This window comes from Peromyscus californicus, unplaced genomic scaffold (genome assembly GCF_007827085.1).
Source record: "Peromyscus californicus insignis strain IS unplaced genomic scaffold, ASM782708v3 Scaffold_5__1_contigs__length_169319896, whole genome shotgun sequence".
Lineage (NCBI taxonomy): Eukaryota > Metazoa > Chordata > Mammalia > Rodentia > Cricetidae > Peromyscus > Peromyscus californicus.
Genome location: NW_026294573.1, coordinates 21124722 through 21137469, shown reverse-complemented (window position 1 = coordinate 21137469; position 12748 = coordinate 21124722). Strand labels below are relative to the sequence as shown.

The window sequence follows — 12748 nt, the reverse complement described above, 5'->3', positions numbered from 1 at the left end:
AGCCCCATAGCATTGGCTCCAGGCCGTCTGATCGAGGCCTTTTCTCAACTGAAGGCCTTCTTCCCAGGTAGCTCTAGCTTGGGTAAAGATAGCAAAAAACAACCAGGACAGTGGCATTCTTATCCGAGTGTTACCACATGAAGAAATGGAGGCGTTAAGAGGCTCCACTAGCTGATGAGTGATGCTGCTGGAGTCACATGACACTCCACACACACCCACACAGGCCTACACCATATTCTCTTTTCTGCTTTTCATACCACTGGTCATAGCTCCAGGCTAGAAAGGAAGACCTGGCCTCTACTGTTCCAGTGGCCCATGTGGTAGACTTGAGCACTCATGAGCACCCCAGGCCAGGAGTGGCGTTAGCCTAGGGCGGAGCACACCTGCTGCTGAGGCCCATCCTGCCTCCCAGATAGGCGTGGTCCTCCAGGCAGCCCTGGAGCCCAGCCAGTGCCCAGCATCTAGCCTTCCTGCCAGGCCCAAGTTGGGCCTTTTCTAGAGCTTGGTACAGGTGTGAACACCATATTTCCAAGACAGTGATGCTGCACCTGAGCTGCCTGGCATCGGGTCTCTGTCCTGTCACCTTCTCCTGTCCACCTCCCCTTCCTCCAGGCCTGGAAATTCCCCATCTGGTTCCCGGCAGAGCTGTCTAGGGCTGGACTTGAGTAGACTGGGGAACCACCATGTCAGTCCCTCAGAACAAAACCCATAATGAGGGAGCAAGTTCTGGGCCCAGTCCTGCCCCTTGGCAGGCCCCCCTGGCATGTTAGTTGATATATCTGAGCCTCCCTCTAGCAAGGAGATAGGGATCCTTGGCCTGCATACCAATAAAGATGGTTGGTATGTGACGAGCATTTGTAGACTGTTCCAGGGCTGGGAAACTGTCGGGCCTCCGGCTCCACAGCGCCTGAGCTTGGCTGTTCATTGCAGCTCCCTGGGCAGCTTGTTTAAATGGAGATTTGTCCGTCCCACTTGGTGGGTCCCAGATGACCTGGCCCCATGCGTTGTCAGAGGTTAACAGGTTTGCTGTAAACGTCCTGCTTCGTGCTAACTAACGGAGAGAGAATCCAGAAAGGCCTCGGTTTATACACGCTCAAACAGAGATAAGTAGACTCAGTGGTAGTGGTGGCACCACAGGGAGTATCCTGCTGAGCACTTTCCTAACTTAATTCTGTGACAGCCCTGTGACATGGGCGCTCGCTCCACTTGCTCCCACCGGTGGAAAACTGAAGCACAGAAGACTAGGTCATTGGCCGTGTGTACAAAGGATGGTAGCTTGGCTGCCTAGCTTTAGAGTTTATGTTCGTTACCAGCAGGGTGTGCTGCGGGCCTCCAAAAGAAGGTCCCCAGCCCAGGTTCTGCACATGCTCAGCACTAGGGTTTCCTGCCGCCAGATAGGCTGTATTCGTGGCTGGGGATCGTGGAGGGATGAGATGAGCATGGGTGGGATAACCAGGGAGCCGTGGGACATGGGACCAGGGCCTTGCCCTCCTGCCCACCAGCCTGCCTGCCCTCTCCAGGTCCTCTATCACCTCTTTGAGGAGTTTGCCAACTATGAATATGTGGGCATCTCGGACATCTTCCTCGGCTTCCTGAGCTTCTTCGTAGTGAGCCTCGGTGGGGTGTTTGTGGGCGTGGTCTACGGCGTCATCGCAGCCTTCACCTCGCGATTCACCTCCCACATCCGGGTCATCGAGCCGCTGTTCGTCTTCCTCTACAGCTACATGGCTTACCTGTCGGCCGAGCTCTTCCATCTGTCAGGAATCATGGCGTGAGTCGGGGCGTGGCGGGTTGACAGACTCGGTAGGGGAAGCTCCTTGGCGTGACATCCCCAGATCTGTGTGGTCGCCAAGGAGCTCCCAGCCCCTGGACTCTGGACTCCAGACTTCCCCGGTGTCCCCTGGAGTGGTCCGGGTCATCAGAGGCTGCCCATAGGAACGCTCCAGTAGACTCTGGGATTCAGGAATCCGAAGGTTGTCTGAAAGCAGATGAGGCAAAAGCAACCTGTGTTAGGGCTAGTCTCAGGCCCAGGAGGCAGAATCTCCGTGCTCCCTAGGAAGGTCTCAGTCCTGCCACTCCCTCCCTTTTTCCCAAAGTGAATGACTAGTTGGAAGCTGGCCCAGGCTCCCTGGAAAGAGCTAACCAGCGTGTTACCCCGCCTGAGTAGAAAAGCCCTGAGCTCTCTGCTGAGTTTGAAGTGGGCCATGGGACACAAGTCAGTGAGGAAAAGGAGAACAGAAGTAAAGAGGCCAGTCTAAACTGGGGGATTCTGGGTAGTAGGGAAGAAGCCTGCAAAGGTCCCTAGAGCAGTGCTTCCCAACCTGTGGGTGGTGACCTTTTCACAGGGGTCACCTAAGACCGTCAGAAAACACAGATTTTTACATTACAGTTCATAGCAGTAGCAGAATCACAGTTATGAAGTTCAGTGAAAATAATTTCATGGTTGGGGGTCACCACAACATGAGGAACAACTGTATTAAAGGGTCACAGCATTAGGAAGGCTGAGAACCCCTGATCTAAGGGGACCCTGTGCGTTGGCAGCATCGTACATGGAGGGAAACCCGAGAGACCAGAGAGTCTGTCCCTAGCTGTCATTGGGCAGATGCAGTGTGGCCTTGGGGAAAAGGCCAAGACCTTGGAATTGCACAGACTTTAGTCTCTTGCACTGAGTCACCTCAGCTGGACAATGGAGGTGACCTTATTTTTCTAAAAGTCCCGTCTCTTGTCTGCAAAATACAAGAATTCCCTGGCCCTGTGTGTCAAGGAGACACAGTGGGTATCTGGTCCTTCCGAGTTGCCTGGTGAGCAGGTGGGTGGTCAGCCTGTTCATAGTGGGTGCAGCTCACGCCTGAACCCTCTTCTTCCTCACCCCAAGACTCATCGCCTCGGGAGTAGTGATGCGCCCCTACGTGGAGGCCAACATCTCCCACAAGTCACACACCACCATCAAGTACTTCCTAAAGATGTGGAGCAGCGTCAGCGAGACCCTCATCTTCATCTTCCTCGGAGTCTCCACCGTGGCCGGCTCCCACCAGTGGAACTGGACGTTTGTCATCAGCACCCTGCTTTTCTGCCTCATCGCCCGGGTACTGGGTAAGGGCCAGACCCAGGCCAAGGGAGACATGTGTGTATGCGCCCCGCGTGAAGGAGCCAGGCTGAGGAGGGGCGACGTCCATACAGTGTGAGGCTAGGTTGTGGGGTGTGGATGTGTGTTGGTGTTTCTACGAGCTGGACTGTGGTATGTGTGTGTGGTGAGGTGTATAAGATCTGGGCTCTAATGTGTCTAATGTGTATGACACACAGTGCTAGCTGGGTTGTGTTCTATGGTACAGTATGTAAGGGAATGGGCTGTGGGTGTCTTCCCCGTCCCTCTCTACATTTTTTAGGTTTTTGTTTGGAGTTTTTTATATTTGTTTGTTTGAGACAAGATCTTACTATGTAGACCAGGCTAGCCTAGACCTCCTGGTAATCCTTCTGCCTCAGCCTCATGAGTGCTGGGATTACAGGTGGGATTTTTATTGTTGGCAAGCAGGTTTTGTGTGTGTGTTTTGTGATGCTGGGGATCAAACCGAGGGCCTCATGCACGCAGACCAAGCACTCTTCTGCACCCCTCCTCACAGCCTGCACTGAATTATGGTTTATTAGGGACAATTCCCAGTATATAGAAAAGAGAGGTAACAGGACCATTGTCTCCTTCCTGCTCCGCTGTTTTAATAAGTAACAGCACATTACCATTCTGTTGTCTCCTCCCATCCCTTGACCTGGAGCCTCTGAAGGCCTCTGGGATATCTTCAGAACAGGTGCAGGTTGAGGAACTCTTTAAAGGCCCACTGAGGTCCTGGGGGGAGGGACCCAGGAAGGGAGGGAGGGAGGTGGGCTTAGTGGAGGGGCTCGCGGACAACCTGACCTCCCCTCTGCCTGCTCGCTGGCAGGTGTGCTGGGCCTGACCTGGTTCATCAACAAGTTCCGCATTGTCAAGCTGACCCCCAAGGACCAGTTCATCATCGCCTACGGGGGCCTGCGAGGCGCCATCGCCTTCTCCCTGGGCTACCTCCTGGACAAGAAGCACTTCCCCATGTGTGACCTGTTCCTCACGGCCATCATCACCGTCATCTTCTTCACCGTCTTCGTGCAGGTGCTGGGCCTGGCCGGGCGCGCCCCTGCCTTGGGGAGCCTCACTCTTCTGGTGGAAAGAGGAAAAGGGCTGTGGGTACCCTGTCGTTGACTTGCCGCATGGCTTTGGTGGCCTCAGTCCTCAGTTGTGGTAATGTGACATTGTGAAGTCAGTGATTAGCATGTGAAGTGACCAGAGTGCTGCAGTGCTGCCCTACGTCATTAGGAGCCACTGGTGTGACGTGGGCAGAGCCACTGACGTGACTGGGCAGCTGGCAGGCCTGAGACCTGACTGCCTAGTGGTTCAGGGTTTGTCGTCTCCAGCAGCACAGCACAGGCAGCTGGACCATCTTTTGAGCCAGGAAGCCTGAGGCCCGGACTGAGCCTAATGCTTCACTAGCTGTGTTTCTTGGGGAGACGCACCTGCCTGTGTCTCCGTCCCCATTGGTGAAGTGAGGAGACTGGGCTATATGATCCCAAGAGTCCTTCAAGCCTGCGGGCCAGTGACTTCTGAGCATTTAAATGACCCAGGCTTAGCAGAGCTCCACCCCTGTCTCTAGCCACCCTCCCCAAGGGAGGCCCGTGTGGGATGTTGCACACTACTCTCCCATAGCTGACTGACCTGGAACAGGTGAGAAACTCTGTTGGGCGTCCATTTCTCTTCCATCCTCTGTCTTTCCTGGGCACTAGTCCTCACAGAGTGCCAGATGGACACACCTTTGCTTTTTCATGAGAAAAAGATATGGAGAGCCCTCTTGGAGTGGGGTGCAGTTTCTGTCCTTTTACAGGAACGAGCTCCTCTTTGGCCTCTTGCTCTGTTCCGTCCTCAAAAACACTGCTTTATCTTGACTTTGCTGTTGAGCCTGTTTGGTGGGTTTCCAAGCCCGCTTTCACTGAAGGTGGCCTGGTGCTGACTCCCTTGAGCCAGCCTGACTCTGGGTCTGCTGCTTCTGGCCTTAGGAAATCACTCAGCCTCTCTACTGTCGGTTCCCTCATCTGTAAAATGGGAACATTTTAAGGAGCCATCTTTCAGGGATATTGCAGGTATTGTAGCACAAGTACTAGTGAACACGTAGAGCCTGTGAGGGAGGCAGGGCAGAGGTAGTTCTCTGTCTGCAGGGCAGGACTCCTTGGGCTGCAGAGCAGATCTGTGGTGGAGCCCGCACTGAACCCAGGCCCCAGCTAGATGGGCAGTGAGGCTTGTTGGGGGAGTTGAGCTGTCAGACCTCTGACTGCTGACTCCAGGAAGAGGTGGGCTTTAGAGACCTGCCTTTGTTCACACACTGAGGTAGAGAGTTATCAGCCCCCCAGTCCTGGGGGATGGAGGACCTCAAAGGGGAGGTGCTCTTTGCCTAGGAGGCCCTCAGGAAGAAGGGAGGTTCCTCAGCCTTCTTGCCGGGTGGCAGAGCCAGGATATCTGATACTCACTTGCCCTCCAGGGCATGACCATTCGGCCCCTGGTAGACCTGTTGGCTGTGAAGAAAAAGCAAGAAACAAAGCGTTCCATCAACGAGGAGATCCACACACAGGTACTGGGGGCTGGGCTGGGCCTTGGGTTGCAGGAGAAGGCTGCAGGAGCTGGAGCCCAGCTGGGCCTTAAGCCCGCCTTCCCTCATCCCAGTGCTAGGTCTCAGTCTCTCAGCCCCCGGGCCCCCTGCCAAGCTCTAGCTGAAGGGAAAGTGTGGTGTGAGCAGTTGGGAGCCCTAGAGGCTGTTACACCATCCCTGCCTCTGCTTGAAGCCACGCAAGTGGGTTCAGAGAGGAGGTGCTCACCAGTGTGTGGCCTGGGCTTCGGGATGAGTAAGGGGAAGGCGCCACCTCCTGGCTACTCCTGGAACTACAGGGCCAGCTAAGCAGACCCATAGTTGGGGTAAAGGAGGGTCGGGTAGGGAAGGAACCCAGTAGTAAGGCTTGACCTGGCCCTGGGCCCATTTCAGTTCCTGGACCACCTTCTGACAGGCATCGAGGACATCTGTGGTCACTATGGCCACCATCACTGGAAGGACAAGTAGGTGAAGGTCTGGTGGGCAGGAGGGGGGGAGGACAGTTCAGGGTCCTTGGGGGCCTGGACATCTTCTCATGTCTAGGAGCTAGCCCCACCTGCCTCCCTCCTCCCACAGGCTCAACCGGTTCAATAAGAAGTATGTGAAGAAGTGTCTGATAGCCGGTGAGCGCTCCAAAGAGCCCCAGCTCATTGCCTTCTACCACAAGATGGAGATGAAGCAGGCCATTGAGCTGGTGGAAAGTGGAGGCATGGGCAAGATCCCTTCCGCTGTCTCGACCGTCTCCATGCAGTGAGTGCCACTGGCCAGCCTGGGCAGCATCTGCACCCACGTTAGCTCCCCAGCCCTAGCCCGGGGTGGCCACCGGGGCTACGCTCCCACTGCCAGAATGGAGACCTAACCTGTGTTCTGTTGTCCCAGGAACATCCACCCCAAGTCCGTGACTTCAGATCGCATCTTGCCGGCGCTGTCCAAGGACAAGGAGGAGGAGATCCGCAAAATCTTGAGGAGCAACCTGCAGAAGACCCGGCAGCGGGTGAGGTCCTGCCCAAGCCTGGCACCTGTTCTGTATCCCCTGCCCTGCTCCCACCTCCCACACACCCAGAGCCTCCCTGGCCCTGGCCTTCCAGCCCAGCTTCTGAGTCCTTCTCTCCCTGATGGTGCTTCCTCCCTCAGCTGCGGTCCTACAACAGACACACGCTGGTGGCCGACCCCTACGAGGAAGCCTGGAACCAGATGCTGCTCCGGAGGCAGAAGGCCCGGCAGCTGGAGCAGAAGGTGCGTGTCAGGCCGGGCCTGCCTTCCTCACATGCTGGAGGCTGGTTCCTCCTCCTGCCTCTCACCACAGGGCACCTCAGGCTCTGCCGAGCTCCGCTGAGGGCATGCACCTACTTCAGACACAGACAACAGATCGTGAGGTTTATTAATGGTGTGAGGCTTTGGGCCTCATCCCCTGAGGAGTGATGTGGGGAAAGGGTGGGGGTGGCAGGGAGAGAGAGAAAGACGTGAACACAAGGGACACTGGGAAATGGAGCTAGCAAGACTGAGTGACTGGGTTACTAGTTTGAGGTGGGGCCACTGGGGTGGAAAAGGAATCTGAAGGGGGTGGTAGAGGTCACAGAGTACCCAAGAGGGAACAAGGCTTGTTGAAAGGTAAGGAGCTGAGCTCAGTTGTGATGTATTGGGTTTGCAGTGCCTGGGGCCGTACAGGATTTAGGTAGGCATGCCAGTCCAAGTTTTTTTATTGCTATTGTTCTATTTTTTTTTTTTTTAATCTAGAATCTTGGGGTCAGATGTGGGCTGGAGACAAGGCTAGCACAAAGTAGATCTGTTTGAGTCTGCTCACGTCAGTGTGGGTGCTGGCACAGGCAATGGGAGCCCATTGAGGAACCACTGCCCCAGTGTCCTCCAGAGTACTTCTGCCAGCCCACTGCCACACTCACCCTGTCCTCTCTCTGTCAGATCAGCAACTACCTGACGGTCCCGGCCCACAAGCTGGACTCACCCACCATGTCGCGGGCCCGCATAGGCTCAGGTAAAGGGCTAAGGAGGGGCCCTCAGGCTGGGTGTTTTGTGCCAGGGACAGGCCTCAGTGTCACAGGGCAAGACGGGCCTTCCCCATCACGACCACTTCTCAAACACTGAGTTATGTCCACGTCACAAGGGGCTGGGTGTTCACAGAGAGGGCAGCATAGCTCTGCTGTCGAACCCGGGCACCAAGGTGCTGCCCGTGGCACTCAGGATGAGGACTGCCATGGAGCCACAACGGAGCACCTGACAGGGAGGCAGAAGTCACTAGTCCATGAAGAGAACAGGGACAGGCCTAGGCCTACAGCTCATGACTCAGGGAAAGGCCCTATTTCTTTCTTTGTTTTTTTAAAATTTATTTAACTTTATTTTATGTGCATTGGTGTGAGGGTGTCAGATCCCCTGGAACTGGAGTCATAGACAGTTATGAGCCGCCATGTGGGTGCTGAGAATTGAACCCTGGTCCTCTGGAAGAGCAACCAGTGCTCTTAAGCTCGGAGCCATCTCTCCAGCCCAAAGCTCTATTTCTTTTTTTTTTTTTTTTTTTTTGGTTTTTCGAGACAGGGTTTCTCTGTGTAGCTTTGCGCCTTTCCTGGAACTCACTTGGTAGTCCAGGCTGGCCTCGAACTCACAGAGATCCGCCTGGCTCTGCCTCCAGAGTGCTGGGAAAAGCTCTATTTCTTAACCTGTGGGACACCAGTGGGAACCCCTGATCCAAGGAAAGCAACCATCTGATAGAAGAGCAGCTGGTAGCAGGGGGTCACTTGGCCCATGTGGACAAAGTTGTGAGGCCCATAGACGTGGTTGCATTCATGGGAAGATCTGAGAGCCGCTAGTAGAGGCTGAAGGGGCCCTGGAGGTGTGGCACATCCTGAGCAGGGCTCAGGGCAGAACCGTCTGTCCTTTCCTTTCAATCCACAGATCCACTGGCCTATGAGCCTAAGGCAGATTTGCCCGTTATCACCATCGACCCAGCCTCCCCACAGTCGCCTGAGTCTGTGGACCTGGTTAATGAGGATTTGAAGGGCAAGGTCCTGGGGCTAAACCGGGATCCAACAAGGGTGACTCGGGAGGAGGAAGACGAGGATGAGGATGGCGTGATTATGATGCGGAGCAAGGAGCCCTCATCCCCGGGCACCGACGACGTCTTCACCCCTGGACCAAGTGACAGCCCCAGCTCCCAGAGAATACAGCGCTGCCTCAGTGACCCAGGCCCCCACCCTGAGCCTGGGGAGGGGGAGCCTTTCATCCCCAGAGGCCATTAGAGCCAGGCCCGTGGGTGTCCATGGACTCTCCCACAGAGTGGGGGCTGGGAGCTCCCTTGCCTCCTGACCTGGATCGGCCCTGCCCCCTTCCCACGCATGGCAGCTGGGTCCACAACCCCCCCGCTGCAGCACGGCTCGCCCCTGCCTCCTGGGAAGTGTCCTCTCCCACCAGTACTGCCTGCCCAATCCACTAGGCAGAACAGCTGGGCTGCTGAGGCAGGCCCCGCCCCATCTCGAGATCCAGGCTCTCCCATACAGGAACCAGGGCTCCACGAGGCCCTCCCTTCCCGCAGCCCCCTCCTCATCCAGACCAATTTTCCATCTTTGATCATCACTTATAACCAAAGAGCCACTGGTTCCACTGTGGTCCTGCCAGGAAAGGAGGGAGCTGAACCTTCCTTGGCCTTGACCAGGCCCTCCCGTATCTGAGGACAGCAGGCATGTGGCTGGGAGACAGATGGGTGACCCATGGCAGACCCACACTACTCCTGCCAGCCATGGCCCCCCTGGCCAGCTACCTGAGCTGCCCTCACTCAGAGCTGCAGGCTGAGGGCACCTCTGAGCTCCCTGCTGGGAACTGGGTGATGGAACAGTGGCGGGACTTGGGTGATGAGGACCACTGGGCCTTTCTGGGGCTGCGACATGGGAGGGACTGTCCGAGGCTCCAGAAAATGCCACCTTTTTACATTTGGTTTATTCGCACCTCCACGTAAGTACGGTTCTGTTTGCACAGAGGCACTCCTGTTTTTAGACCCTTTGAGACCCCCACACCAGTCAGAACTCACCCCCTACCCCCTCCTTCCTTCATGCTGTCTAACACCTCCCCTTCCCTAGATCGAACCTCTGCCTGCCGGGCTCTATTGCCCACAGCACTGGTTGAGATGTGGCCCAACATGAGCAAGGGCCTCCTAGCACCCACCTTGCTCGAGGGTCTGCCTTTACTTCTGTTGGCCTGTTCCACCACCACCCCTTATCCAGACCACCTGCATACCCAGCCTGCAGTGAAGCCCAGCCTGGGCATAGGCTTCCCCCAGGGTCTCCTGTCCTGGCCAGGGCTGCTGGAGTAGACAGTACTGGACCCCAGAGGCCTTTGCTCACAAGCACATACTCCCTTCTGCCCTCATGGCTGGCCAAGCCAATGGGCATCTGCCCAACCCCCAAGCACTCCCTCCCCAGGATTGTGCAGTAGTCAGAGGGGTCCCTCCCAGGGGATGGGGCCACGGGTGCTTGGCCCAGCTGTCTCCTCTCCATGCAAGTGCTGTTTAGGGCAGGAGTTGCCATGCAAGGTGACAGCGACAACCATGTACAAAGCCACCACAGCTGCCGCCGCTCTGCCGCCTGTACAGAAGAAACTGAACCTTTTTCATATTCTAATAAATCAATGTGAGTTTTTTATAAGAGTCAGGGCTGCTTCCTGGGAAGGAGGGCACCAGAGGAACTAGGCTCAAAGACTGGCACAGAAACACTGCCACCATCAGCTGCCAGTGGGGTTGGTACTGTGGGCCAGGTGCTGGAGATACGGTGAGGTGGGGTAGCATGTCTGCACTCAGGGCCTCAGCTTGGTGCTCACACAGCTGGAAAGCCCTGGTGTGTCAGCAGGGCATTGTCAAGGAGACTCCTGCTGGTACCCCGGAACTGACACCTGGGAGACATGCAGGCCTGAGGAAGGCCAGTGGGGGGCGTTTCTCCGCTGGAATTCCTCCTACTCTTGTGAGTGTTCTTACTCTTCCTTAGTGAGTCTGTTTGCTCGGCTTGATAAAAGCAGTGTGTCTGGCTCAGAGGAACAGACGGGACGGACGGACGGATGGACGGGACCTTGTAGTTTATGGTTGGGATCTAAGGGCAGTACAGAGTCTCTGAAGCCCTGTGTTCTCACCTGGGAAATAGAGGCTGTACCCTGTTGGACCTAAGGATTGTGTGTAATGCAGAGCTGGGAACTGAGCTGCATTTCCAGTAGCTGACCACCAGAGGGCAGTGAGGTCTCAGCACAGAGGAACCTGTGCTGGCCAAGAGGCTCTGCCCAGCCTGGGACCTAGATTCAGAGCTGACTTAAGATGTCTGAAGCAGGCCATGCCAAAAGGATTATAGGAAAGGACCACACTGCATTCCTGTATTGATGTCCTACCAGGGAACAGCTGTAACACTCAGAAGGTGCTGGCAGCGTTATGGATACCCATCAGGGATGAGGCCCAATAGATCTCACTTTAGGAAAACATGACCTCCTGCCCCCCCCCCCCCCCACTCTGCCTGCCCCCAGGAGGGAGCAGAAGTAGGAGGATTCCTTGAGGCCAACCTGGGACTCCATGGCCACACCCTGTCTCAAGGATAACAACAGTAAAAGGTTCTAGAGCTGAAGGTGAGAAAAGAACTGTGGTTGTGGAAGCTGCTGTCCAGCCAGGGCTGTGCTGTGGCCACAGATAACAGCACAGCTGCCCGTGGATGCTCCAGAGGATCCAACCCCTCTGGCCACTGCACACACATGGTGCCCATCAACTCACACCGGCGTACACATATACATACGTAAAAATATAAATCTCACAGGCGGTGGTGGCACACACCTTTAGTACCAGCACTCAGGAGGCAGAGGCAGGTGGATATGAGTTTGAGGCCAGCCTGGTCTACAGAGAGTTCAGGGACAGACAGAGCTACACAGAAACCCTGTCTTAAAAAAACCAACAACACTAAGAAAGATTTTTATGTCAATTTTTCTTTAACTAAGGGTGGGGGAAACAGCTTCATCCTCAACACAGGAAACAAAATCTTGGCAACACTGCATCCTCGTCATCCTTCAGTCCTACTTAGGGATTAACTTGAAACATTAATCCTCAGAAACTGAGTATAGTGACTCACACCTCGAATCCCAATAATCCCAATACTCAAGAGGCCGAGGCAGGAGGACTGCCATAAGTTTGAGGCAGCCTAAACTATAGAGGGAGACACTAAAATAATTGGCTGGGAGTATGGCTCAGTGGTTAAAGAGCTTGCCAGACAGCATAGGGACCAAGTTTAGACCCCCAGTATACATGTAAAAAGTCAGTTTGACAGTGGGTTGGGTGGGGGGATTATCCCTGGAGCCCGATGGCCAGCCACCCTGGTGTGCTTCAGGTTTAGAGAGAGACCCTGTCTCAAAATTAAAGTGGAGAGGGATTGAGGAAAACACCTAATGTTACACACAGAAACGTATAAAGTTTCGTCATTGGGGCTCCTTGGGACAATAGAACACAAAAACAGAAAACTTGAGCAGCCTTCGTTTTATGGCTGGTCACAGGAGACCTTCGATGGCACTTCCCTCATTACTTCAGATACAGGGAGAGTCTCAGTGTGTATTCCTGCGCCTCAGCCTCTTGAGTGTTGGGATTAAAGCATGTGCCACCATGTCTGGAGTTTCTGTTCTTACCATGGGTGATGCCATGGCTGACTGGGGTTTTTACCTGGTGGGCTGAAGTAGGAGGATTCTTTGAGTCCTCCCTGGGGCTCCCTAGCCTCCCCTGTCTCAAGAATAGCAATAATATCCAATTCTAGAGCTGGAAGGTTGGGAGGAGGGACCTGTGACTGTTGTGTCTCTTTCCCTGTGTGTTTGCCCTTGGCACTGCTGTGATGTTTGTTGGGTTCCCTGGGCCCCCACAGCTAAGGGTCCCAGGAGTACTGGGAGGCCTCTGGTGAACCCGATGATTCCAGCCAGTCTTTCTGCCCACCCCCCATTGTATAGTAAAATTTAGTGTCCTGATAACCCAGACTAATTATCCTATAGCCGGTGCACTTGACCCTCCTCCTGCCGTTGACTGAGCCACATAGAGTTCAGCATGACCACAAGTCAAGGGACTGAAGACAGGAATCCCT

The 12748-nt window shown here is 55.1% G+C and overlaps 1 protein-coding gene across 2 annotated transcripts in view; it reads left to right on the top strand.

The window, feature by feature from the left end:
* Nucleotides 1–10308, top strand: part of Slc9a1 (solute carrier family 9 member A1) — a 57454-nt gene extending 47146 nt beyond the window's left edge. For both annotated transcript variants that reach the window (XM_052715983.1, XM_052715984.1), the window contains 10 exons: nt 1521–1771; nt 2876–3093; nt 3933–4135; nt 5553–5642; nt 6051–6121; nt 6234–6407; nt 6537–6651; nt 6792–6893; nt 7578–7650; nt 8565–10308. In XM_052715983.1, coding sequence (XP_052571943.1) covers nt 1521–1771; nt 2876–3093; nt 3933–4135; nt 5553–5642; nt 6051–6121; nt 6234–6407; nt 6537–6651; nt 6792–6893; nt 7578–7650; nt 8565–8908 — 1641 coding nt within the window. In that variant the 3' untranslated portion in view covers nt 8909–10308. The remainder of the gene's footprint in view (nt 1–1520; nt 1772–2875; nt 3094–3932; nt 4136–5552; nt 5643–6050; nt 6122–6233; nt 6408–6536; nt 6652–6791; nt 6894–7577; nt 7651–8564) is intronic.
* The last annotated feature ends 2440 nt before the right edge of the window (nt 10309–12748 follow it).